The sequence below is a fragment of the Echiichthys vipera genome, assembly GCF_963691815.1.
Source record: "Echiichthys vipera genome assembly, chromosome: 15".
Lineage (NCBI taxonomy): Eukaryota > Metazoa > Chordata > Actinopteri > Perciformes > Trachinidae > Echiichthys > Echiichthys vipera.
Window position 1 is genome coordinate 22743183 of NC_139840.1, and position 23415 is coordinate 22766597.

The 23415-nt window shown below is 39.4% G+C and overlaps 2 protein-coding genes across 3 annotated transcripts; one reads left to right on the plus strand and one right to left on the minus strand.

Moving 5' to 3' along the window:
• Window positions 1–4115: 4115 nt before the first annotated feature.
• Window positions 4116–13410, plus strand: LOC310957571 (WD repeat-containing protein 48; the record flags this gene model as incomplete). 2 transcript variants are annotated; one of them, XM_083928192.1, is made up of 18 exons in its annotated part: window positions 4116–4172; window positions 5821–5961; window positions 6077–6155; window positions 6259–6471; window positions 6758–6846; window positions 7203–7304; window positions 7391–7615; window positions 9178–9252; window positions 9537–9639; window positions 10009–10106; window positions 10295–10402; window positions 10520–10616; window positions 11134–11229; window positions 11424–11529; window positions 11668–11755; window positions 12810–12886; window positions 12984–13176; window positions 13275–13410. In XM_083928192.1, 18 exons carry the CDS (start codon window positions 4125–4127, stop codon window positions 13368–13370), a joined length of 2034 nt encoding a protein of 677 aa, XP_083784318.1. In that variant the 3' UTR covers window positions 13371–13410. The 2 variants fall into 2 exon arrangements, with proteins under 2 accessions (XP_083784318.1, XP_083784317.1); XM_083928191.1 differs by having other exon boundaries at window positions 4125–4172; window positions 6080–6155.
• Window positions 13411–16985: 3575 nt separating this feature from the next.
• On the minus strand, window positions 16986–23378 carry LOC310957572 (Golgi reassembly-stacking protein 1-like). The gene is made up of 9 exons (XM_083928193.1): window positions 23238–23378; window positions 21404–21484; window positions 20955–21158; window positions 20743–20829; window positions 20495–20625; window positions 18843–18978; window positions 18465–18567; window positions 17578–17721; window positions 16986–17483 (listed from the first exon to the last, which is right to left on the minus strand). Exons 1-9 carry the CDS (start codon window positions 23298–23300, stop codon window positions 16993–16995), a joined length of 1440 nt encoding a protein of 479 aa, XP_083784319.1. The 5' UTR covers window positions 23301–23378; the 3' UTR covers window positions 16986–16992.
• Between the last annotated feature and the right edge of the window lie 37 nt (window positions 23379–23415).

The following is a 23415-nucleotide window of genomic DNA, read 5'->3' on the forward strand; positions in this document are numbered from 1 at the left end:
ACCATGACTGGGGTGGTGAGTTGATCCCAATGACTTTTATGAGCTGAGTTTCAGATTCTTAACTAAATCTCGCTCCAAAAGCGGCGAGAAATCTTCAGATGAATCGTGAGTTTCATCAGTTACATCACGGACGAGAAGAGGAAAGTGTCAGATGTCACAAAAAAGAGGAAAAATGGATCTCAAATGTGAAACCACTGCTTCACACATCATTATGTAACGTGTCACAGAAGCCATGGGACACATTTTGCACCAGAAATGTATGTAATCCCTGTGAATTAGTGAATTTAGTGAATTAGTGAAAAGTGAATTACCTAGGTAAAAGTAAGTCTTTAAAGCTCAACAAGGCACATTCAAATATTAAATTGATATTTTACATTTCTGCACTTTCTGGTTTATCTTTTTTTATGATAAAGTGTGTAACACAGGCCATGCTGGCGTTGTTTTAAATAATAGATTAACCCTAAAAAAAATTATTATATATATATTTTCATTTTATGGAAAAGTAAGTTTTCCATTAAACCATCATGACTCGAAGAAAACAAAGAAAGTAGAGGAGCACATTGTTAACAAATGTGCCTTTCTGTCTGTTTCCATGCATACAAATAAAATAAATTAAAACATGCTTTTAGGGATACTTACATATGAAACTCTGAGATTTAAAGCATCATTTCCAGAGTTGAGTTCTTCGGGTTTTAGGAGGAGGAACAGCCAAACTCTCCGCGCAAAATCCATGTCTTCTCCTCAAGGTTTATTCTTCATGATCAAATCCAACAGAGCAGAAAAGTGCGTCTTATCACCACGATCCAAAAGTTTAGCGAACAAACACTGACTTCTACTCAAACGCCGGCCCTCTAATCACCTTAATGTTGCACATCTCAAACCTGCCACAGGTGCGACTTGCGAGCTGTCCTCTTCCCTTCCCATCCGAGTGGCTCTTCCGTATTTCATCCCACAGAGGAAAGGTCCCGAGCCGCGGAGGATGCAGCCTGCGCTGTCTGCAGCAGCTGCGCAGCGGCGGGAGAGGCGCACCTCGATTTGCCCTTGAGCAAAGAGCATGAGGAGGGGGGGATGCTGCAGGACCACAGGGGATTACCGCTCCTACATGTCAAATATGACAGAGATACAGTTAAGAGCGGGCAGTTTTACCACAGCACCACATTTCAAAAACATACAGAAGCCTATAAGGGACATATGAAGGGCAACCTGAACTTTATCTCCAAATCACCTACTTTTTATTTTTACTTCTGGTTCTGCAGCTGCTGCACTGTTGTATGCAGTATGCACACAATTGGATACAATGTTACAAAGAAACACTTTGAATATAAATGTGCGATGTCCCTTTGTTTTGTTTGTTGCTTAACCTTTTATGTAAATCGTACGTCTGCCTTGTATTCACATGCAAGCATGTAATAAGAATGGATTCACTTGTTCAACTGTATACAAGCAATGTACTGAAATTTGAATTATTAAAAAAAGCACAACATTGACTTGAACTCTGACCTCATGCTCATATATGCCGTGCAAAGGATTGTGGGTCAGAAGAGCCAGAAGTGCAAATTAGACATCCTGGTATTTTTATTTTTTGTTGCTACCATGCACATATGTGACATACTAAGTCTTTTTTCTGGCCATAATAGTAAGGTAGTGTGGGGTTTACTCAGCGTTCTGTGCAAGGACGAATATGGCCTCCATACTTTAGAATAGGCTGCTTTTCCCACTCTCTATCTGGTGCCTTTATTATATAGCCTGCATTAGTACACTACAAGTAATCTCATGTTCAAGATTCAAGATTCAAGAAGCTTTATTTATCCCGAGGGAAATGATTGTGCAACAGTTTCAATACAAAGATGGGAAAGGATCAGAGTGACAATAAGCTAACATAAATAAAATAAAATAAAGCTAACGTAAAATAAATCAAACAATAACTAAGTGTGACAGAGTGCAACAGACATTGTGGTTAAGCGTAGGTAAATACAATATACAACAATACGCAGCGTGCAGTTTAGCAGCATGTTGAAATAAAATAAGTACAAACTAAATAAGTGATGAGGAGCTTGAGTTTTTGTCAGTATGGACCACCTGCAGACCTGTTGCTTTCTGAAAGTATATCAGCTTGTTTTGACTTTGATCCAAAAACAGGCTTTTTAAACGTTGATTTACACCACATTTCATTCTTCCATTGCAGATAACCAAGGCCACCTGAATTCACCGTCAAACGCAGAGAGGAATTATTCAATAAAATCAGCTTTGGAACAAAAAACCTGTTGCACTTGAATGAACCATAGAAGGACATGGTTTAACACAAGCTGTCAGCATGTTTTATGATGTTCCAGTGGCCTGGGCGGTGGTTTGGGGTGACTGAGCGGTGTAAACCCACGCCTACGGTTTTGGTTTCTTGTTGCGCCCTCTAGTGACTAACACCTGACTTTCTCTGTAAAAGTTGATCCGGTAGAAGATAAGTGCTAAAAGATGCTCAAAGACAAAACAGGTTGGGAATTTTATCAACTTGGGAGAATTAGGCCTATTGTACAATTAAAAATGTTCACGTTTAAAGCAGATTATAGTATTTTAGACACACCGAGACTCTGTGTTTCTTTAATATTTTATTTTTTCTAGCATAAAGAAGACCTTAAAACCGTATCCAGACTATCATGTTGGGAAATGAAATGTTACGGTGGTTTCATATCTCCATAACGATATATATCAACAATATAACATGTTTTCTGGTTATTCAATAAAATAAATGAATGGTCTATAATGAAATAACGACATAGTAAAGTATTATGTCTAGATGCTATTTGTCTACACTCCTGTGTGAATAAAACACAGTCTTTTTCTTTTCCTATACACTGACTATTACATGCACTGACCACAAATAGTGTGATGTAAAATAAATCTTTAAATTATATTCCCACATATATTTCATATCCGATTTTCTGAGAATTTGAGTTAGTATGTGATTGTTAAACATAATTGTATATCACGATATTTCAATATATTGTTTCATTATGATATATTTATATATATAGAATGTATGTATTCATATAACTATTATCTTATATTCAACTTAATATTATTTTATACTCAACTTAATATTATTTTATATTCAACTAAATATTATTTTATACTCAACTCAATATTATTTTATATTCAACTCAATATTATTTTATATTTAACTCAATTTTATTTTATATTTAACTTAATATTATTTGATATTCAACTCAATATTATTTTATATTCAACTTAATATTATTTTATATTCAACTCAATATTATTTTATATTCAACTCAATATTATTTTATATTCAACTCAATTTTATTTTATATTCAACTCAATATTATTTTATATTCAACTCAATTTTATTTTATATTCAACTCAATATTATTTTATATTTAACTCAATTTTATTTTATATCCAACTCAATATTATTTTATATTTAACTCAATATTATTTTATATTCAACTCAATATTATTTTATATTTAACTCAATATTATTTTAGATTTAACTCAATATTATTTTATATTCAACTCAATATTATTTAATATTCAACTTAATATTATTTTATACTCAACTCAATATTATTTTAGATTTAACTCAATATTATTTTAGATTTTAATCAATATTATTTTATATTTAACTCAATTTTATTTTATACTCAACTCAATATTATTTTATATTCAACTCAATATTATTTTATATTTAACTCAATATTATTTTATATTTAACCCAATATTATTTTATTTTCAACTCAATATTATTTTATATTTAACTCAATATTATTTTAGATTTAACCCAATATTATTTTATTTTCAAGTCAATATTATTTTATATTTAACACAATATTATTTTATTTTCAACTCAATATTATTTTATATTTAACACAATATTATTCTAGATTTAACGAAAATATTATTTTATATTCAACTTAATATTATTTTAGATTTAACTCAATATTATTTTAGATTTAACTCGATATTATTTTATACTCAAATCAACATACAGCAGCCATGTTTGGTCTCTTCCGGGTGTAAAAACCACATTACCCAGAATGCTCAGCTGTATATGTTTTCTTTTTTTCATACCCCGGATGTAGCATCACATGAATTGACTGTCAACATGCAAGATGGCCACGCATCACAGGCAAAATGCTGCTGGGCGGAGAAAAGTACAGGTAAATGTATAATAGTTACATTAATGCTGAGTGTGTGACAACTGTGATATTACGGTCTTCACCTTTAAAAACGGGCTCCACGGATACTTCACGGACACCCAGAATCCGTCCGTAAAAGGCAGTGTTGCTGTTATGAGTCATGACTCAAGCCGGCTAACGTAGCTTAGCTTAGCTGTTAGCGTCCTCTGCTAACGCTGGCGTCTAAATGATTCCGTGTTTTTGGTAAACAAGTATCATTTAATCACGTTTTAGATACGTTATAACAAAACTACCCACCTCGTATATTAACATGAATGATTCACGCGCTGTCTTAGTGTGATAAAGCGTTAACGGTAGCTTAGCAACACTGTATCAGGGCTCGGTCTAATTGCTGGGGAAACGTACTTGTCTCGGAGCTTGTGTCGCGCCCCCCCGCCGCCGGTAAACGCGTGTAGCAAATCAAAGCACCCAAAGGCTCTGTCCATTTCCAGGGTTCTTACAGATGCTGGAAATCCTTAAACACTTGAATTTAGTGTGGTGTTTTCAAGGTTTGAATAAAGTGCTTTGGGTTTTGAATAAAGTGCTTGGAAACGCTTGAAATGTAGGTTATATGGGATGGCATTTATGATATAAAACAGAAGATAAGATATTTGAGAGACAGCATTTTCTGACATTACTTTTGACATTAACATATGATCAAAAAAATTGGTTATTATACTTCGTTTATTCACTAGGGATCGACCGATATAGATTTTTAATGGTAGACACGAATTTTTCAGCCTTAGCCGATGACCGATACAGACCGATTTTCTTGAGCTGATACTACTTTTGCTCCCTCAATTAAATCATAAAAATTACACGATGATAACAAATGTTACAAGTCTCAAATTTATATAAAAAAGGAACATTTATTGAACTAAAAAAAGACGTCTCCAGCAACACGTAGCTGCCTGTGGACGCCTGTCTGTAAATAATGTTGAGAAAAACTATTGGCGTATGCCGATATATACGATACACCTAAAAAACGCAGATATCGGCCCGATGTATCGGTCTATCACTATTTGAGAGAGCGCATTTTCTGACATTTTTGTATGACAGATTACTTTTGACGATTAACCGATGATCAGAATAATTGGTGATTATAATTCAAGTCTATTTGCAAACATGAAACATTGTTTTCCTTTAATTTGTCATCCCTCTGTAGAAGGATAAACATAATTGTGTTTGTTTATAGCACGATGACATCTAATTATATGTAATAAACAAGTGCATTAATCAGTATAATGAATTTACTCTATGCACTGTATACAAATGTAGTTTACCACACTTGTAAGGTGCTGGAAACGCATGAAAATGCACCTTGAAGTGCTTGTATTTGACTTAGGAAAGGTGTGGGAACCCTGATCAAACCCCTATAAGTGCACGATTTGTCCAGTTTTAATATGGATAAATGGGGAAATCTTTCCCAATATATAGCTTAGCTAACTCTGTCTTCACAATGCAGACTCAGTCCACAGAGGAAGGATATCATCTTAGAGGTTTATTGATGTGAAAACAACCTCTATGCGTTGAATGCCTGTGAATGTGCACAAAGAAGTAAAGTGGGTGTGGTGTTGGTGGAGATAGGAGTCTAACCTCAGTGCTGCTCACGCTTCTCTTTGTGTTTCAGGTGTCTTATGTCATTAGAGATGAGGTGGAGAAGTACAACCGAAATGGGGTAAATGCACTCCAACTAGACCCTGCGCTGAACCGGCTCTTCACTGCTGGGCGAGACTCCATCATCCGAATATGGAGCGTCTACCAACATAAGGTAGGACTTCTTAGATTCTTAATCTGTATTACACTATTACACCACTGTTGTGATCACCCTGCTTTCTTATTCTCAATAGTAGATGTGTCTTAATCGCTCTTGTCCTTCATCGTAGCAGGATCCATACATTGCCTCGATGGAGCATCATACAGACTGGGTTAATGACATTGTTCTCTGCTGCAATGGCAAAACATGTGAGTGTGATTACTGACAACTATTTTATATTGTTTAGCATCTAATACTGCTTTTTTTTTACTCTACAATTCTGCCTGACTGATCCCTGTCTTCTATTTTCAGTGATATCTGCCTCATCAGATACAACAGTCAAAGTATGGAACGCACATAAAGGCTTCTGTATGTCGACGTTACGAACACACAAGGACTACGTGAAAGCTCTGGCCTACGCTAAGGACAAGGAGCTCGTTGCATCAGCAGGTCTGGACCGGCAGATCTTTCTTTGGGATGTGAACACACTAACAGCACTCACTGCTTCCAACAACACTGTCACCAGTAAGTATTGTCATAACCTCTCGTTGCAAGTTTCAGCAGATTATAAGTTCGATGTCACTGTTTTACAATGCACAACTGTCAGAAAAACATGCTGGCATTGATAAAAGAAATTGATAATAAGCTCGAAGGTCCCACGATCCTGATTCTGATTCAAATTGGTTACCGATTCTCAATTCCCAATACTGTATATGTGATTAAGGTGCATTTGTACTGTTCTGTAATGGCTGATCTAGTTTTCTAAGAGAGGTTCTGTACTTGTAAACTCACTTTGATGTTTCTCCAACAGCCTCGTCACTCAGTGGGAATAAGGACTCTATCTACAGTCTCGCTATGAACCAGATGGGCACAGTTATTGTGTCTGGATCCACAGAGAAGGTTTGTTGTTATACTAATGTCCACTATTAGTTAAAACTATATTAAAACAACACTTATTATTTAACCTGTCCTGTAAACATCTTATCTGGATATCTATTGTTTTCTTTAACCTGAAACTGGATGGAAATGTACTCTATTTCCCCTCCTCCCTGTTGAGGTGGTAATTAGATGCTCTGTTTGGACATTAATGAGTTTACAAACTGGGGTTAAAAGAGGAGGTATCCAGTTACTGTGAAACCATGCAAATGCTGATGCAAATGTTAACTTACTTTGTTTCGTCACAGTAATCCAGTTCTAGTGTAAATGTAAATACAATGAAGAAACTCCCATTTTAACGCCCTTTTGTCTTCCTTCAGGTTCTGAGAGTGTGGGATCCTCGAACGTGTGCAAAACTGATGAAGCTAAAAGGTCACACGGACAACGTCAAGTCATTGCTGCTGAATCGAGACGGCACTCAAGTGAGTCAAGACATCTCACATTTACTGTGGTGCTCGCTGTTGAACAGAGGAATATAAAAATCTAAACCTGCTGTCCTTCACCACAGTGCCTGTCGGGCAGTTCAGACGGGACCATCCGCCTGTGGTCACTCGGCCAGCAGAGGTGCATCGCCACCTACCGGGTGCACGATGAAGGGGTCTGGGCCCTGCAGGTCAATGAGGCCTTTACACACGTCTACTCCGGAGGCCGAGACAAAAAGATCTACTGCACGGACCTGCGTAACCCAGACATCCGTGTGCTCATCTGTGAGGAGAAGGCCCCGGTGCTCAAGGTAAGAAGCCAGTACACGTTTTAACCTGGAACAAATATTCTGCTGTGCAGTAACGGTGTAATTCTGTGACAGTATTTCAGGGCGCACTCACACTGTCCATCCTTACCGTGCCCTGTGCTTTAGGGTACTTGTCCCCCCCTCTCTCTCTTCCCGCAGGCCAGGCCCGTTTGTACTCACACTGCCTGGGCCTCGGCAAATGGTTCTTGCTGTCCATACGTCATCACGCCGTAACACGTCACACGCATTGATGACGTCATCGCGATGCGTCGCTTTGTTTACAAATCTTTCCAAAGACCTCTGAGTTTTTGTGCGTGTTGTCGACTGTTTTTGAATATTTTCATCTTTTTTTTCATCAAATCTGCAGTAAGCACTCCACCTCCGCATCACACCAACGTGAACCTTTCGCCGCCATTGTTTTAAATGTCCGTGCATGGTCCCTCCTTCTTTTTTCCATGTCCGAACAGGCGCACATAAAATGACCTCAGAACTGCTGTAGGCCTCGTGCTCGTACATGTGCAAACGTGCTTTACAAAAGCCTGCCTCTCCCAAACGGGCTGTGGGACGGGCCTAGACGCGGTACGGTTGCACTCACACTGGTCAAACGAACTAGACTTTAGCCGTGCAACGTCCTGGGGCACGGTACGGATGGACAGTGTGAGTGCGCCCTCAAAGTTTAAAATGAAGTCATTATCTTGGGGTTTTTATTAATGTTTTTTGACCAGTACGGGTCTTGTCTGAATGCTGAGCATTGCTTTCACCTGGTGTCTGGTTGCAGTGTGGATGTAGATATTGGGTGTGGTACATTTTCGTTTAATGTTTTTTTCATTTTACCTGCGTTTTATTTCTCTATTAGACCAGAAAAAACCCCTCAAAAGCATGTCACTGTACAATATTGCTCGCCAATACGACCTGGTGGGTTGACAGCGTTTCATTTTTTAGTTTTTTTGCACGACTGGGCCTTATTATATGTTTATAGTAGCTAATTTTACTGTCAGAAGTATATAGAATATAAAAACATGCTGTTTGGTGGGGTGTTCAAATTGTTTGCGTCACAAACAGTTGTATGCTTTGATGTTTGTTAAAGAAAGTTAGTTTGGGGTGATTTATTCTTCTTTTAAAAGTTATAACCATTTGTAACAAGGGTATGCAGGTGCCCTCTCAGTTTGCCCCAACCATAGCTTTGCTGCAAATATTATATATTTTGCTGCCTATTGAAGAGTTTAAGCAATTGTTTTAGCTATGCACTGGTCTGCATGACTAATGAAAAAATGAAAAATAAATAATATCATAGGGCAAATAAAAAAAAAACACCTATACAGACAAAGTACTGTACGGACAGTCACATGCATGTTTTTTATTGCTGTTTTTTGTCTTTTCTGTGCTTTTTTTGTTTTAGTTCCAGCACATACTTAAAGAAAAGTATCAATCATTTTTTCGAAAGGCAAAAAGAAGTTAAAACCATTTCTGAACAATAGCCCTGTTTTCTCCTCCGTCATTCCTGTGCTCGTAGCTAACCATCTGGAGTCATTCAACCTTTTGCTGTCTTTCTCTTTTCTGCCCAGATGGAACTGGACAGATCTGCTGACCCACCTCCAGCAATCTGGGTCTCCACCACCAAGTCATCCGTTAATAAATGGGTAAGCATGCGTGACACCTCTGAGATCAACCGTCGGCACAATGACTGCGGAGCACAGTGTAGATAGACTTGTGCATGCGGCCAAGCCTAATGCTATTCAGTAGTAATCCTCCTGTAATTTGTGTAAGAATTTAAACCAGCTTTGTGATGATGTGGGTGATACACAAAAGATAATTGCATTACAGTAATCGCCACTATTGCTGCAAGAGAGAGGTAGCAGGCGATTATTTAAATCCAGGACAATCTCTAATGATTGTTCATTTTTCTACGCATGTGTATGTGCAGTCTCTAAAGGGAATGCACAACTTCCGATCATCAGGGGAGTATGATAATGACTGCACCACCCCTCTGACCCCACTGTGTACTCAGCCTGAGCAAGTCATCAAGGGTAAGTCTGTTTTCATCTGCAGTCGTTTCTAAAACCTTCTCCTGGAGATTTTATTCAAGATTCAAGAAGCTTTATTTATCCCGAGGGAAATGATTGTGCAACAGTTTCAATACAAAGATGGGAAAGGATCAGAGTGACAATAAGCTAACATAAATAAAATAAAATAAAGCGAACGTCAAATAAATAAAACAATAACTAAATGTGACAGAGTGCAACAGACATTGTGGTTAAGCTCAGGTGAATACAATATACAACAATACGCAGCGTGCAGTTTAGCAGCATGTTGAAATAAAATAAGTACAAACTAAATAAGTGATAAGGAGCGATGAGTGATAACAGATGAAGGAAACTTCTGTGTTGTGTTCGCAGGAGGTGCCAGCATCATACAGTGCCACATCCTGAATGACAAGAGACACATACTCACCAAAGATACCAACAATAATGTGGCTTTCTGGGATGTCCTGAAGGTAAACTATTTCTAAGTCAGTGTGTTTGCATCTGCCGTTCTTTCATCAAAGCCGTAGTGGACAGTCATGCAGCTACTACCCATTAAAATGAATCACTCCAGATTGAAGAAAAACCTCTCCTGATGGTGTGAACTTCATCCCGGCGATTACTGGGATTTGAACTGACTTTATGTGTATTTTGATTTCAGGCTTGCAAGGGTGAAGACTTGGGGAAAGTGGAGTTTGATGAAGAGATTAAAAAGCGTTTCAAGATGGTGTATGTGCCAAACTGGTTCTCTGTTGATCTGAAAACTGGGGTGAGTCCCAAACCTTGAAATAAAAGAGCTTTTCATCTGTGTCAGCAGCTGTAAAGAAGTCCGTCCTGAGCCCGGATAGTGGTCTCATAGTTGTGCTTCCCCTTATTTTTTTTACAGATGCTCACCATCACGCTGGATGAGAGCGACTGCTTTGCCGCCTGGGTGTCTGCAAAGGACGCTGGGTTTTCAAGCTCTGATGGATCCGACCCAAAGTGTAAGTGTAACCTGACCGTAACACATTTCTATTCACTTAAACTGTTAAATAATGCAGAACTGGATCTGACTTGGAAAATTTGAAAACACTTACATTTTTAGCGTGGTGTTTTCAAGGTTTGAAAAGTGGATTTTGAATGAAGTGCTTGAATTTGTTGAAATGTATGTTATATGGGATGGTGATGCAAATTTGAGTGACTGAAAAAAGCCTTTTCTGACATTTTAGCATGAAAAATGATTGCTGATTAACAGATTATCAAATTTGACTAACTGTTGCAGCTCTAACAGCAAGTCTATTTGCAAACATGCAGAAAGCTGTCTCCAAAGATAATGTTGGTTGTTTATAGAACAATAACATCTAATTTAATGTGATGAACAAGTAAAATAATCAGTATACTGTATATACTGTAAACAAGGTGCTTGGAGAGCATGAAAATGCACCTTGAAATGCTTGAAAGTGCTTGAATTTGACTTTGGAAAAGGTGAAGTAACCCTGCATCTTCATTTCATCTCTGCAGTGAACCTGGGGGGACTGCTGCTCCAGGCTCTGTTGGAGTTCTGGCCCAGAACCCGCATCAACCCCATGGACGAGGAAGAGAACGAGGTTAACCACGGTAAGGAGGGGTTTTGAAAGTCCGTTCACTGCCAAATCATGATATGAAACCGAACCAATGCTCTGGGGACTTCAGTGTGTGTGTGTTCATTGCTCCACTTGTCTTTTTACCCACTCATCATCGTTTCCCTCTGCCGTCCAAAGCCTCGCCCAGTTTGTCTCACAGTGCGATTGTGTTTGTTTGTGTGCCAACAGTGAACGGAGAGCAGGAGAACAGGGTCCAGAAAGGAAATGGATATTTCCAAGTGCCACCACACACGCCAGTCATCTTTGGGGAAGCAGGAGGCAGAACTCTATTTAGGTAATGTTTAGCTAACATCCTTATCAGAACAGGCTACATTTTAACTCTTGTATCAGCAGTTTATAGTACAGAAATGTTGATAGTCGACTCATTTATTGCACCTCTGCGTGGCTCCTGACGTGCTGTTATGTGTTGCAGGTTGCTATGTAGAGATTCAGGTGGCGAGACTGAGTCGATGCTGCTGAACGAGACCGTTCCACAGTGGGTTATTGATATAACTGTAGATGTGAGTACAATTATGTTTCCATAAAGAAACCCATTAAGAGCTGTATGCATATTGTATGTGAATATCTAAAGCTCTTTCATTCAGAGAGGCCAACAAAAGACATTTTTGTTCATGTGACACTGGTGGTTTCTAACTCACTCTTTTGCCAAACCATCAGTTTTGCAGCGTGTACTCCTCTACTCTGATTTTATGGTAATGATGTCATTAACTATAGACGACGTCAGATGATGGTGTTTATTTTAGTGTCGGATGGCAACACAGGTAAATCCTGAAGTAGTGTAAAGACCTTTCTCATGGCAGATATTTTGTCATAGTAGTAAAAAGCACAGTTGTTACTTGTACTTAAGTGACTCAAGCCGTTTTATCACATGAACTCTGGAGAATCAGGTCCAGAGCTGTCCGTGTCAGACTTTTTTTCACTTACTGGAAACACTGTTCGGTTCAGGCGAGGATTGGCGCCTTGGTCGAGCGTGCAGGAGGCAGGACATGACGCAGATTACACTGTGGTCACGTAGCCGGTTGGTAATTCAGTCATGAACACCCAAGTCTCTTTCCGTTCCTTGAATTTTTCAGATGATATTGGCGTCTGCTCTTACTAACAGATGTTCTCGAATCTCGTCGCCTTTCTAGTTTTTCTTTGTGTAAATGCTGCACGATAGAAACGTCATCAACACGCCCACATGCTCCCTGTGAATTATCCGGACAATGACCTGCTCTATGGGAACATGGGCTCAATTTGGCATTAGACTTTGTACTAGAGAGCTGGCAGTTTAAAATTTGTTTAATGATATTTGTGTTCACACATACAGTGATAGTAATGTCTAGATAAGTTCAGGGTTGCAGTGCATGTGTGAAAGGGACCTCAGTGAGGCAGCATGCACATGTCAGGAGGTCCCTGAAACTAAAGCAGTTACATTCAGACATCCTAAATGTTATTTACACCTGTGCCTTTTCTACATAAAATCTGAATTTTAGACGTGAAAGGCCATGACACTGTGAAGGAAATGTTTAGCATCTAACATTTTTTTTTATTATCTTTCCTCTTCTATTCCAGAAAAACATGCCCAAGTTCAACAAAATCCCGTTCTACCTCCAGCCCCACTCTTCCTCTGGTGCAAAAACTCTAAAGAAGTAATTTCCTTTTCTAAATATGTGACTTTTCCGTGAGCAGAAACCCGTACATCTATACAGACATACATGCTGATTTTACCCACCGTGTGTTCTGCAGGGACCGTCTCTCTGCCAGCGACATGCTCCAGGTGAGGAAGGTGATGGAGCATGTTTACGAGAAGATCATCAACCTGGACAACGAGTCGCAGACCACCAGCTCCTCCGCCAACGATAAGCCGGGGGAGCAGGAGAAGGAGGAGGACATGGCCATGCTAGCCGAGGAGAAGATCGAACTAATGTGTCAAGACCAGGTGGGCACGGTGGCTTTCGCTTGTACATTTTGACATCCTTTGCGCGCTCAGTTACTGTACATCTTATTAACTTTTTTTATATTTTATCTTTCACCCAGGTTCTAGATCCCAACATGGACCTGCGAACAGTTAAACATTTTATCTGGAAGAGCGGAGGGGACTTGACGCTTCACTATAGGCAGAAGTCCACGTGAAAATCCTAATTTTTAAACAAGAACTCTTCGTCATTTGCCAATCACCACCCACCTCTTGACAAGTAGTACCCGAAACCCCATTGTGTGGTCAAGAGTCGCAGTATCAGTGAGAATCAAGTAAAGTTTGTGAGGACGAGGCTCGTGGTGTATCATAGGGAACTGACCAGAACAGGCCGGAGCAGCCAAGAGACACCTGGGAGATAAGTGGTCCGTAGTTTCTTTTTCTTTTTTCTAAACAGTTTGAAGAAAGGACTCTGTTTTCTCCAGCACTCACCAATTTCTATTTTTTTTTCTTCTTTACTTTGACTGCAATGTTTGGTCTTTCCTTCTGATTGGCGTTTTATTTTGAAGGGACAGAAGTTAAAGTATGTGTTTGTGTCTGAGCATGTGTGTCTCTGCACATGGATGTAGTAGACTGTTTGTTTGTTCTAGTACATTCCAGAAACTGTCCTTAACTACAAACACTGGGCCTCTGGGTAGCGTCACAGTCTCTCAAAGCCACCCTCCTCTGTTCTGCTGTCATCTTGACTTGAATTTAACCTTAACTTAGACATCAAATGATCGCAGAGCTTGAACCTCGTTGACAGAAGCACTTGTCTTTGTCATTCATTTTTAGCTGTGCTGTTCTAAATGGACTGAATGTTCTTTTTTTTTTTGTAAATATATGTTTTTTTGATTTAAGTGACTTTGTTTTCTTTTGGTTTTACAGCAGTTTTATTTTGTTGTTGTACAGTTTACATAAAACCAACAGTTATTTTTCCAAAATCCCTTAGAGCACATTCATGGTCATAAAGGTAATTTGACTTGGATGTTAATCACATTATTTGTATTCACTACAACCCAGAAATCGCATTTTACTCTTTAAGAATGTTAGTAGTCGTCCAAGTCATCTTAGCAATTGGGAAATTATATATAAGGTATATATCTTTAATAATAACTCATGCTTATGGCTCTGTGCTCGGGTCATGAGCAGTGACTTTGATGACAGTGAGGGCTGTACTTAATGTAAATTTCATTTAGATTTAATAGTTCAATGAATATAACTTGAAGGGGAATCTCATCCAAGAGCATATATATGAATATTCACTATCCACTGTGGGGAATTCACCAAAGTAATACACACTCATACCCATTTCAGTCTCAGTGAGTCGCCGAGCAAAGCATCAGATCTTTTCAGTGTAAATTTTCTGCGGTTAATTTTGCCATGAAGAGTCTGTTAACGCCATTGTGGGGATGCATCGAGCGAGCTCTAATTGGCCAAAAACATGATGGGTACCATAATTAGGCCATAACACTGCAATATCCCTTGTTGTAATAATTTGTGAAATATGTATATTTTAGGCATTCGAAGAAATAAATTGGAATGGTTTAACAATGGCAGATTTCTGGGAATTATAAATGGATGTTTCTTGAGTTGTAATGTGTGTGAAATAAGAAAAACAAGGGACACCATTCTTCTTTTTTTTAAGTCAAGTGATATGATTGTTTAACCATCAAAGATACACCCATTCCACATTCATGACTCTGCACTCATTCCTAATAAAACATACAATTAATTGATAAAATATCTGCAAAAATACTTTTCCTTATTTTACACACTAGCACCTACTTTTGACAGTGAAAAACCTTAAGAAGCCCCCTAGAAAGACAGAAAACAATTACTCAACAGCAGCATCACTGTTACCAGACTTGTTACATACTGTATATGAAAGGTCATCTATTGGATTTACACATTACCTGTCCACTCACAGGCAGGACTCGTCTACGGTTGCATAGATCACAATAATTACAAAGTAAGAATAGTGTTGAATGATTCACAGGGATTAAAGCAAAAAAAAACAACAACTCTTCCAACTGAATTTGTTTTTCAGGCCAAGTTATGTTCCCTATCTACAATTTGTGTTTGTTAAACTGTTTAAATTGATCCAAAAGATCAACATTCCCACAAAACACTGACTAAAAAACGAAGTAAGGTCCTTGCTAGTATAGTATCTGGACAGTCAGAGTAGAGTATGTCAAAAAAAGTCTAAAAAGTAATAGTATAGTATCTGGAAAAACATCATATGTTTTAAAAAGAGCCAGTATAGTATTTGGGGAAAAAAGTAATAAAAGAGTCCTAGTACAGTCAAACTACCGCACCGTTGTGACGAAAAGAGAGCTGAGCCGGAAAGCAAAGCTCTCGATCTACCGGTCAATCTTCGTTCCCACCCTCACCTATGGTCATGACCGAAAGAACGAGGTCGCGAGTACAAGCGGCCGAAATGGGTTTTCTCAGGAGGGTGGCTGGAGTCTCCCTTAGAGAGAGGGTGAGAAGTTCAGCCATTCGTGAGGAACTCGGAGTAGAGCCGCTGCTCCTTTGCGTTGAAAGGAGTCAGTTAAGGTGGTTCGGGCATCTAGTAAGGATGAACCCTGGGCGCCTCCCTAGGGAGGTGTTCCAGGCACGTCCAGCTGGGAGGAGGCCTCGGGGAAGACCCAGGACCAGGTGGAGAGATTATATCTCCACACTGGCCTGGGAACGCCTCAGGATCCCCCAGTTAGAGCTGGTAAATGTGGCCCGGGAAAGGGAAGTTTGGGGTCCCCTGCTAAAGCTGCTGACCCCGCGACCCGACCCCAGATAAGCGGTTGAAGATGAGTCATAGTATAGTTTCTGGAAAAACGTCATGTTTTTAAAAAACGTCTTAAAAAAACGTCGTAGTATAGTGTGTCGAAAGAATTCGGCAGGCAAAATATTCAAGAATATTTTTCATAGAAATATATAAAATTGATTTTGAATCTAAATCTGTCGTAGTGACGGAGAACTTTAATCCCTGTGAATGAGACATGGGAACATAATTCCAGCGAAACAAACAGAAAAAAATAGTTTCCAAACAGATCTCAGAATGCATGAAAATAAACTAATAAACCTAATTAAAGTGTTGAAAACGTACAGATCTCATCAAATCCGGGGGAGAAAACGTGCAGCGACTGGTTTCCACAGTAGAAGTGGACAAATATTTCCCTCATACTAACCAATATTAAAATCCAATTCATGGACCACACACTGCTGTAAAAGTCCCCCTCTTATAAATGAGCTATTTTTGAAAGCTCTATTTTTGGAATGATCATTTTGCTCCTTTGAAACGCATCAACAACAGATGCAGCACTGCACCGCCAGACTGTGACATCTCATCTGAACGGTTCGCCTCAGACACTCGGATAGTGTTAACGGATATTAAGGTGCAGCTGTGCTTTGCTGTGTGTGTTCGTCTTTGGAAGTGTTGAAGCGTTCATCGCATTAGTGTCCCAGAAGCTAAGTCTTGTCACCCGTATGATAAAATCTAGAAAAACACCACGCGTTGAAAAACGTTGATGACCTTGGTGTACAAATTAGCAGTAACTTTAAATTTCCACAAATATAAAACAAATAGGATATTCCTATGGTGCCTCTAAGTCTTTTTTCACTCAAATGCTAATGTTTTAGCTGGTTTCTGTAGTGTAACTAACCTGATAAAGGAGCTTATAAGATTATCAATATCATAGACAGCTTTTCCCTTCGTCTGTTCTGTATTTCCTTTAGTGTTTCTTTAAAAAACCTCAGTGATTGTCAGCTTCACTCTTCATTTCTGCACAGCCTGGTGCAAGCTTACTCACGATGCACCTCTCCTTCTGGTTCCTCCTCATCACTCTCATGGCTGCAGTGGTGAGCGGGAGCCGCATCTTGAGGCTCTGCAGGCTCCTCCACTGGTTCTGTTGCGTCCTCGCTGGCGGGAGAGCCATCTGCCGTCGGCTCGTCAACAGCAGAGGTTTGGATGAGATCGACAGGAGACGGGCAGGGAGGGTCTTCAGCTGGGACAGAGGGCTCAGTAGGAGGCTCAGTAGGAGGCTCAGTAGGAGGCTCTGGGGACTCTACGGGGAGAGACAGCTCACCAATAGTTGGACTTGGGCTATCGGGAGATTCACACACAGAGCTAGTTATGTCTGTGGTCTCTGGTTCAGCTGGTGACACGCCTGAGTCAGACAAGGTGTCAGTTGAGAGAGCAGAGATGAGGTCCATGGCTGCCTGGGAGCTCAGCTCTTGTGGCTCAGTCTGGCTTTCTGCGGACGATGAAAGCAGCGTGCTGTCCTCCAGCTCCTCTGTACAGCAGGAAATACAAAAAGATGGTCCTTTTGCCAAATCTAGACATGAATTAGGGGACATTTGTATGAACTCCTGCTGTCCTTAACTCACCGACACCAGAGATGTCACCTTCCTTCTCCTCATGCATAGCCAGAGACGTGTTGGTCATGTCGATGGACGACATGGACAGATCCAGTCTGTCGGCCAAATCTGCAGGGTCAGGGTTCATCACTGCCACTCCAGAGTCTGAGAAACCTGGAAAAACAAACACCAAACATGTTTTTTTATAAACACGAATAAATTGGGGATGTTGGTATTAACTGATTTTGCCGTAGCTGCAGTTTCATAACGTCAGTTTCATAACCGTAAGAATTGTAGAAACGATATCTGCGGTGTTCTGATTTCTGCATTGTTGCCCTGTGAAAACAAATCTTGCATCCGTGCGCTGGTTTGTTTTGTGTGAGAAAGTCCTCATGCTACTCCTCCGAACCGTTGGAAAGAAGAGCTGTAAAAAATGTCAGAGCGAACTGACATTCCAGCCTTACATCAGCCAAAAAACCTCCTTAAATCAGCAGCGTGGGAACATTTTGGATATCTACAAAATGACCAGGGAGTTGTTGTAGAAGAGTGGTATCACATTTGCAAAGCATGCCGTCTTAAAGTGACTGCCAAGGGTCCAACTCTTCAAATATGTTCAAATATACACCTTTGAAATAATAATAAACCCTTTTATAATAAAGTCAAAGTAAAGACATTACTAGAGGTTGTAACTTCTTAGTTACTAAGCTGGACAAAAAACAGTTGCAACTCCAGTTCTATGAGTTTGTGTTGAACCCTCTATGTTCAAGATACAGTAGGCTGACATTTTTTTTATACGCGGGACCAAAATAATGTTTGGGTGTCTTTTTCCTCTCAGTGTCGAATAATAAATTCCCTTAGATCTAGATTAGACGCCAAGGAGACAACACACATATATCCTTATTCTCTTGTGAACTGACCCGGGTCCATGACCCTCTGGACAGGTGGAGGTAGAGGAGCTTCCTGGAGCTGCTCCAGGTCTATCACTTTTTCACTGGCACTCGAAGGAGCCATCAAAGGTGCCTGGAAATAAAACAAGAGAAATAAGCTCTAACAGTCTAATGAACATTAACAGAAAATATATGAAGCTGTTCAGGAAAATAAAAGCCCACAGATCTCTCAGTATCTGCTGTTGTCTCAAATCACTCAACAACAACTTTTTGTTCTCCAGAGTCATTTAAGCAGTCTAGCAAACATGCTAAACATTTGTCGATCTCAGCTTCTCATGTGTTATTTTTGACATTTTATAGACTAAACTATAAATGACCTAACAGAAAAGATGACGACGTAATGTTCACCTCTGTGAATCCATGAGTGTGCAGCTCTGGAGGAGAGGGTTCCTCCTCTGGAACAGGGGTGGGAGGCTTCGCCGGCAAAACATCAGGAAGAGCTGGGATTCGGTGCAGGTAGCCATAACCAATGCCACACCCCAAGCTGAGAGCAAACATTTTTACATGCTTTAAGAATAATTCACACATTTATAAACATAGAATAATGCTGTATAATGTGAAAAAGCCTCATTGTAAATGATTGGCCAGGTGATTATGTGCACTAACAAGGGTTGATTAATTTGAATAAACAATATACAATAGAAACAAACCAATCTCAGGGTTCCTACACCTTATCCCAAGTCAAATTCAAGCACTTTTCAAGCATTTCAAGCCGCATTTTCACGTTTTCAAGCACCTTACAGCTGTGGTAAACTACACATTTCTATACAGTACATACAGTATATTCGGTTTACTTATTATTCCACTCCTTTATCACATTAAATAAGATGTTTTTGTGCTATAAAATGAACAAATGCATGTTTAGATTTCTACAGAGGGATGACAAATTAAAGGAAACCAATGTTTCATGTTTGATCATCTGGTAAAATTGTCAGAAGTGTACCCACCTCTCCAAGTCTAGGCGGGCGAGAATCTACCCTGTGGGAGATGGAAATTGCAGCAGATGTTGTGTTGCCCCGGCAACATTAACGCACATGTTCTGGTCGTGTTCTTGTCTTTCGGATTACTGGTCAGCAATCTTCAGTATTCTCTCACAGGCACTATCCTTAAATTTGCAACATAGCGCCTACTCTGCCATTTCGGTATAGTGCCAGCTGACCAACAGATTATCAATAAGCATAAGAACATTTAACATTTACAACTCTGTTCGCGCACCGAAGAGATTTTGTTGCACTGGAAATCACCCAAACCTCCTTATGGATGAGTGACCGTATGCTCTATTTAAGACTTAAAAAGATCAAATACACTCTAAGAGGGTCAAAAAACCTATTCTATTCTACCTGGAACCCAGTAATGTCTTTCATAAACAAACTTAAAACCCTCCCTGGTAATTCATGAAGTCCTAGATCCTGTAGGGTGGCGCACGACGCTGCACAGTAAGCACGGCATCCTCAGTTACTGTCAAGCTTTACTTTCAAATTAGCTGCATCCACTTTGTTTAATTCTTCATACCTGTTGAATGACACCTTAACCTATCAATATCACAACCTTTATTTACTTGTCTACTTATTCAATCTCCTCAGATTGGGATGCACAGGGTGTTGTAGGGAGGGGGGATGTGTGGTTGAGTTGCATTTGTTTATTTGTGTTCAGTTAAAAAAATCTAAAAAGATTGTAATTGTAACTGTCTTTCTGTACCTTGTTCTTAAAAATGCTGTTTTCAGTCACTCAAATATATTGTTTTCTTTGTTTTATATCATATATGCCGTCCCTTATAACCTGAATTTCAAGCGATTTCAAGCGCTTTATTCAAGATCCAAAGCACTTAATTGAAACCTTGAAAAGGGGATTTCCAGCACCTGTATGAACCCTGCAATCTGCATGCACATGTCTTCACAGAGCATGTTAACTCCAATGAGAAGAAGTGGATGTTATCTAAACTGTCAGAAGGCAAAAAAGATTAACTAATTTAAGTTTCATGTGTGTGTATTGACACGTACCTGCCCTCTCCGCCCCACGCTCCGTTCGGTGTGACCACCACCTCTCTGCAAGCGTCTGTCTGTGTGTTGTACACCAGCAGCTTCAGGGGCTTCCCCTCATGGGCCTCAATCAGCGAGAAGAAGTCTTCTGACTGGAAAATAAAAAACTGACTTAACTACGACTCATTTTCATTGCGTCCTTTGAAAATTTCACAAACATTTAGCAAGATATATCAGAGTCAAATGTCAGAAATAAAGCAGAGTCTTACATCTTGCAACACTTGATCTGCACCAACAATGTAGTCACTGTGTGGCTGCAGCTCTGCCAATGCAGCAGGTGAACTGGCTTCCACGTCCTGTGGGAGAGGGATCGGAGGCAGCAAAGTAAAGATAAAGCTTTAATGGGGTAATGAATAAAGAAGTTCAAATCAGGGTACGGTCAGTCAGTTTGGTTTTCCTAGTTTGAGATGAAGAAGCTCACCAGAACGTGCCAGACGTTCTCATTGGCTCCTTGGTAGCTGCAGAAGCGAACACTGGCACCGAGCAGGCCCTGTCCTCCCCACATGTTGCTGGGCACCACCTCCAGCTCACGGACCCTGGTGGATTTAGTGCTGTACACCTCCATCCTCACTGCTCTCTCCATGTTGGCTTTCAGGAGCTCCTTCAGCAGGTCGTTTTCCTCGTTCTGGAGAACAGTAACGGGAGGAGTCAAAACAACAGGAGTGGGAGTTAACAGGGACGAGGGGGCATATTTGCTCCCACACACCTGGGACACCATTCTCTGCCGGCGTCACCAGGGCAAGGAACGGACACAACCGGGTCGGCCCGGTCAGCCTTTAACTTTCAAAATGGGAGGTAACTATTTAAATACAAGCATCTTAACGTCTTACAACAGGACGCTCAAACTTCAACTTAAACGCTTAAACTTACAAGTCTTTTGTTGTCCAGAGACAGAATGAAGTCAAAGAAGGGCTGCAGTCCGGCCTTTGCTGCAGGGGAATCCGGCTGTACCTGTCAAAACCAACACAAGCATTGCACTTTACCTTTAGATAGACACAGCCATTGGGGTGACAGGGAAGGAGATAAGACGGCAGTTTGCAGGATGGGGGAGGCAGCAGAAAGAGCCTCTTGCTGGTTATGGAGCAGGAGAGAAGAGCTTAGCTGGAAGCCAGGGGGAGTTGATGGGCAGTGATTTGGCCACCACTGCTGACCCACCAATATTGAGGGTGTTGCGGTTCAGGGTTGAAACGCCCAATGATCGTTGGATACCGCCTGATGACATCAACTCTTCCTGACCAAGGCTACATTCACCAAAAGTGAATGAAGGAGAAGCATCTTTGGATGTAATTGTAATCATGCTATTAGAATATTATTTGGGAAATATACTTTAAAAATATTAAAAAAGAATGTACAGCAAGAGTATGTCATTTGGATCAAGCCTTGTTTACCAACTGCCTAGTAAATAACTGAAACATGGGATTATTTTTTATTATGTTATCCAAAATAAAACATTATATAGCACCGCCTCGTTGTGTATATGTATGTATGTGTGTGTGTTTTTTTTCAACGGCATGAAAAGGTTTGAATAAGGCGCAAAATTGGAGGCCAGTAAAAAATCCTGTTCTTTATTTCCCCATCACGCTGAACACTATTATAGAAAGCCTTAGCTAATATTTATCTACAATTATATTAACTACTATGATAAAATCTGTTATTTCCACATCACTTTTTGTGATTGTGAGGGGGAGACTATTTAACATGTTTGTGTCAATTGTTTTCATGTTGCTTCTTTTTGGTTGGGATTTACATTAGAAGCTTTCAAAATGTTTTGCAAAAATGTTTTAATACTAACAAAGACGGATTTGTTACTAATTCTTAACAATCCAAAATATTCGGCAGATGAAACTTAACATAATTAATTTGATCATTATCTCAACGAAATATGATATTCATAAATTTGGCTTAACAAACTACCCTCCTTTTTTTTTTAAAGATTCAGCTTTTTAAATCACATTCGACCACTTTAAAAAAACTTAAAACTCAAACATAGTAAATTGGCTTTATTATTATTATTATTATTGACTTTCTTCAATCCTTTTTTAATGTTTTACTGTCTTTGTACATTTGAATTGATGTTATTATTATTTTTACATTTAGAAAAACATTTTTGATATCGTGTATAACTCTGGAACATGAAAGAAAATATATGTATATATTGAATCTTTTCAATGCAAAATAAACAGATAATAAATTATTTTGCTATATTTTATTGATGTTATTATGAATTTTTTTTACATTTAAAATTACAATTTTGGTATTGTGTATAACTATGGAATATGACAGAAAAGAAATGTATATATTGAATAGTTTCAATACAAAATAAACAGATTTTTAGTTATTTTGCTATGTTTTACTGAGTTTGTACATTTCAATTTATATTATTGTTATTTCTACATTTAAAATTACAATGTTGGTATTGTGTATGACTCTGGAACATGACAGAAAATAAATGTTTAAATAGAATATTTCCAGTAACAGGTAAATTGACTGTTGGCATACTTAGCTACAAACCTGAATTTTGTAACATAATTACAGTATAAGTAGACAGAAGTCTCTGTTGCATTGTGACACAGTGCCAGCTCGTCAGGTTTGACCGGTGGGTCTGCAGCTACTTAGCTTAGCTTAGCTCTCTGTTAGCATGTACAGTACATTTGGTGCTAAGCTGCTGTCCAAACTCAAAGAACATGAACGGTTGTAGTCTTACGCCGTGTACGTGGTATCCATACGTTCCTCCTTCGGACACTTCTGAACTCTGTGATAACCCCATTTCTGTCAGGAACTCTTAAATATCACCAAATATCATCAGAAAATAAATAACAAGTGTCTGTGAATTACGGTTGACAGTCCGCAGCCATCTTGTTTGTAGTCCAAAACAATCGAAC

Excerpts from the sequence above, each read along its gene's own strand:
- LOC310957572 (XM_083928193.1), bottom strand. The coding sequence starts at position 23,300 with ATGGGGTTATCACAGAGTTCAGAAGTGTCCGAAGGAGGAACGTATGGA. Across the intron at positions 20,626-20,742 it reads CAGATCAAGTGTTGCAAGAT|TCAGAAGACTTCTTCTCGCT; the intron begins GTAAGACTCTGC and ends TTTATTTTCCAG. Across the intron at positions 17,722-18,464 it reads CCAGAGGGTCATGGACCCGG|GTTTCTCAGACTCTGGAGTG; the intron begins GTCAGTTCACAA and ends TTGTTTTTCCAG.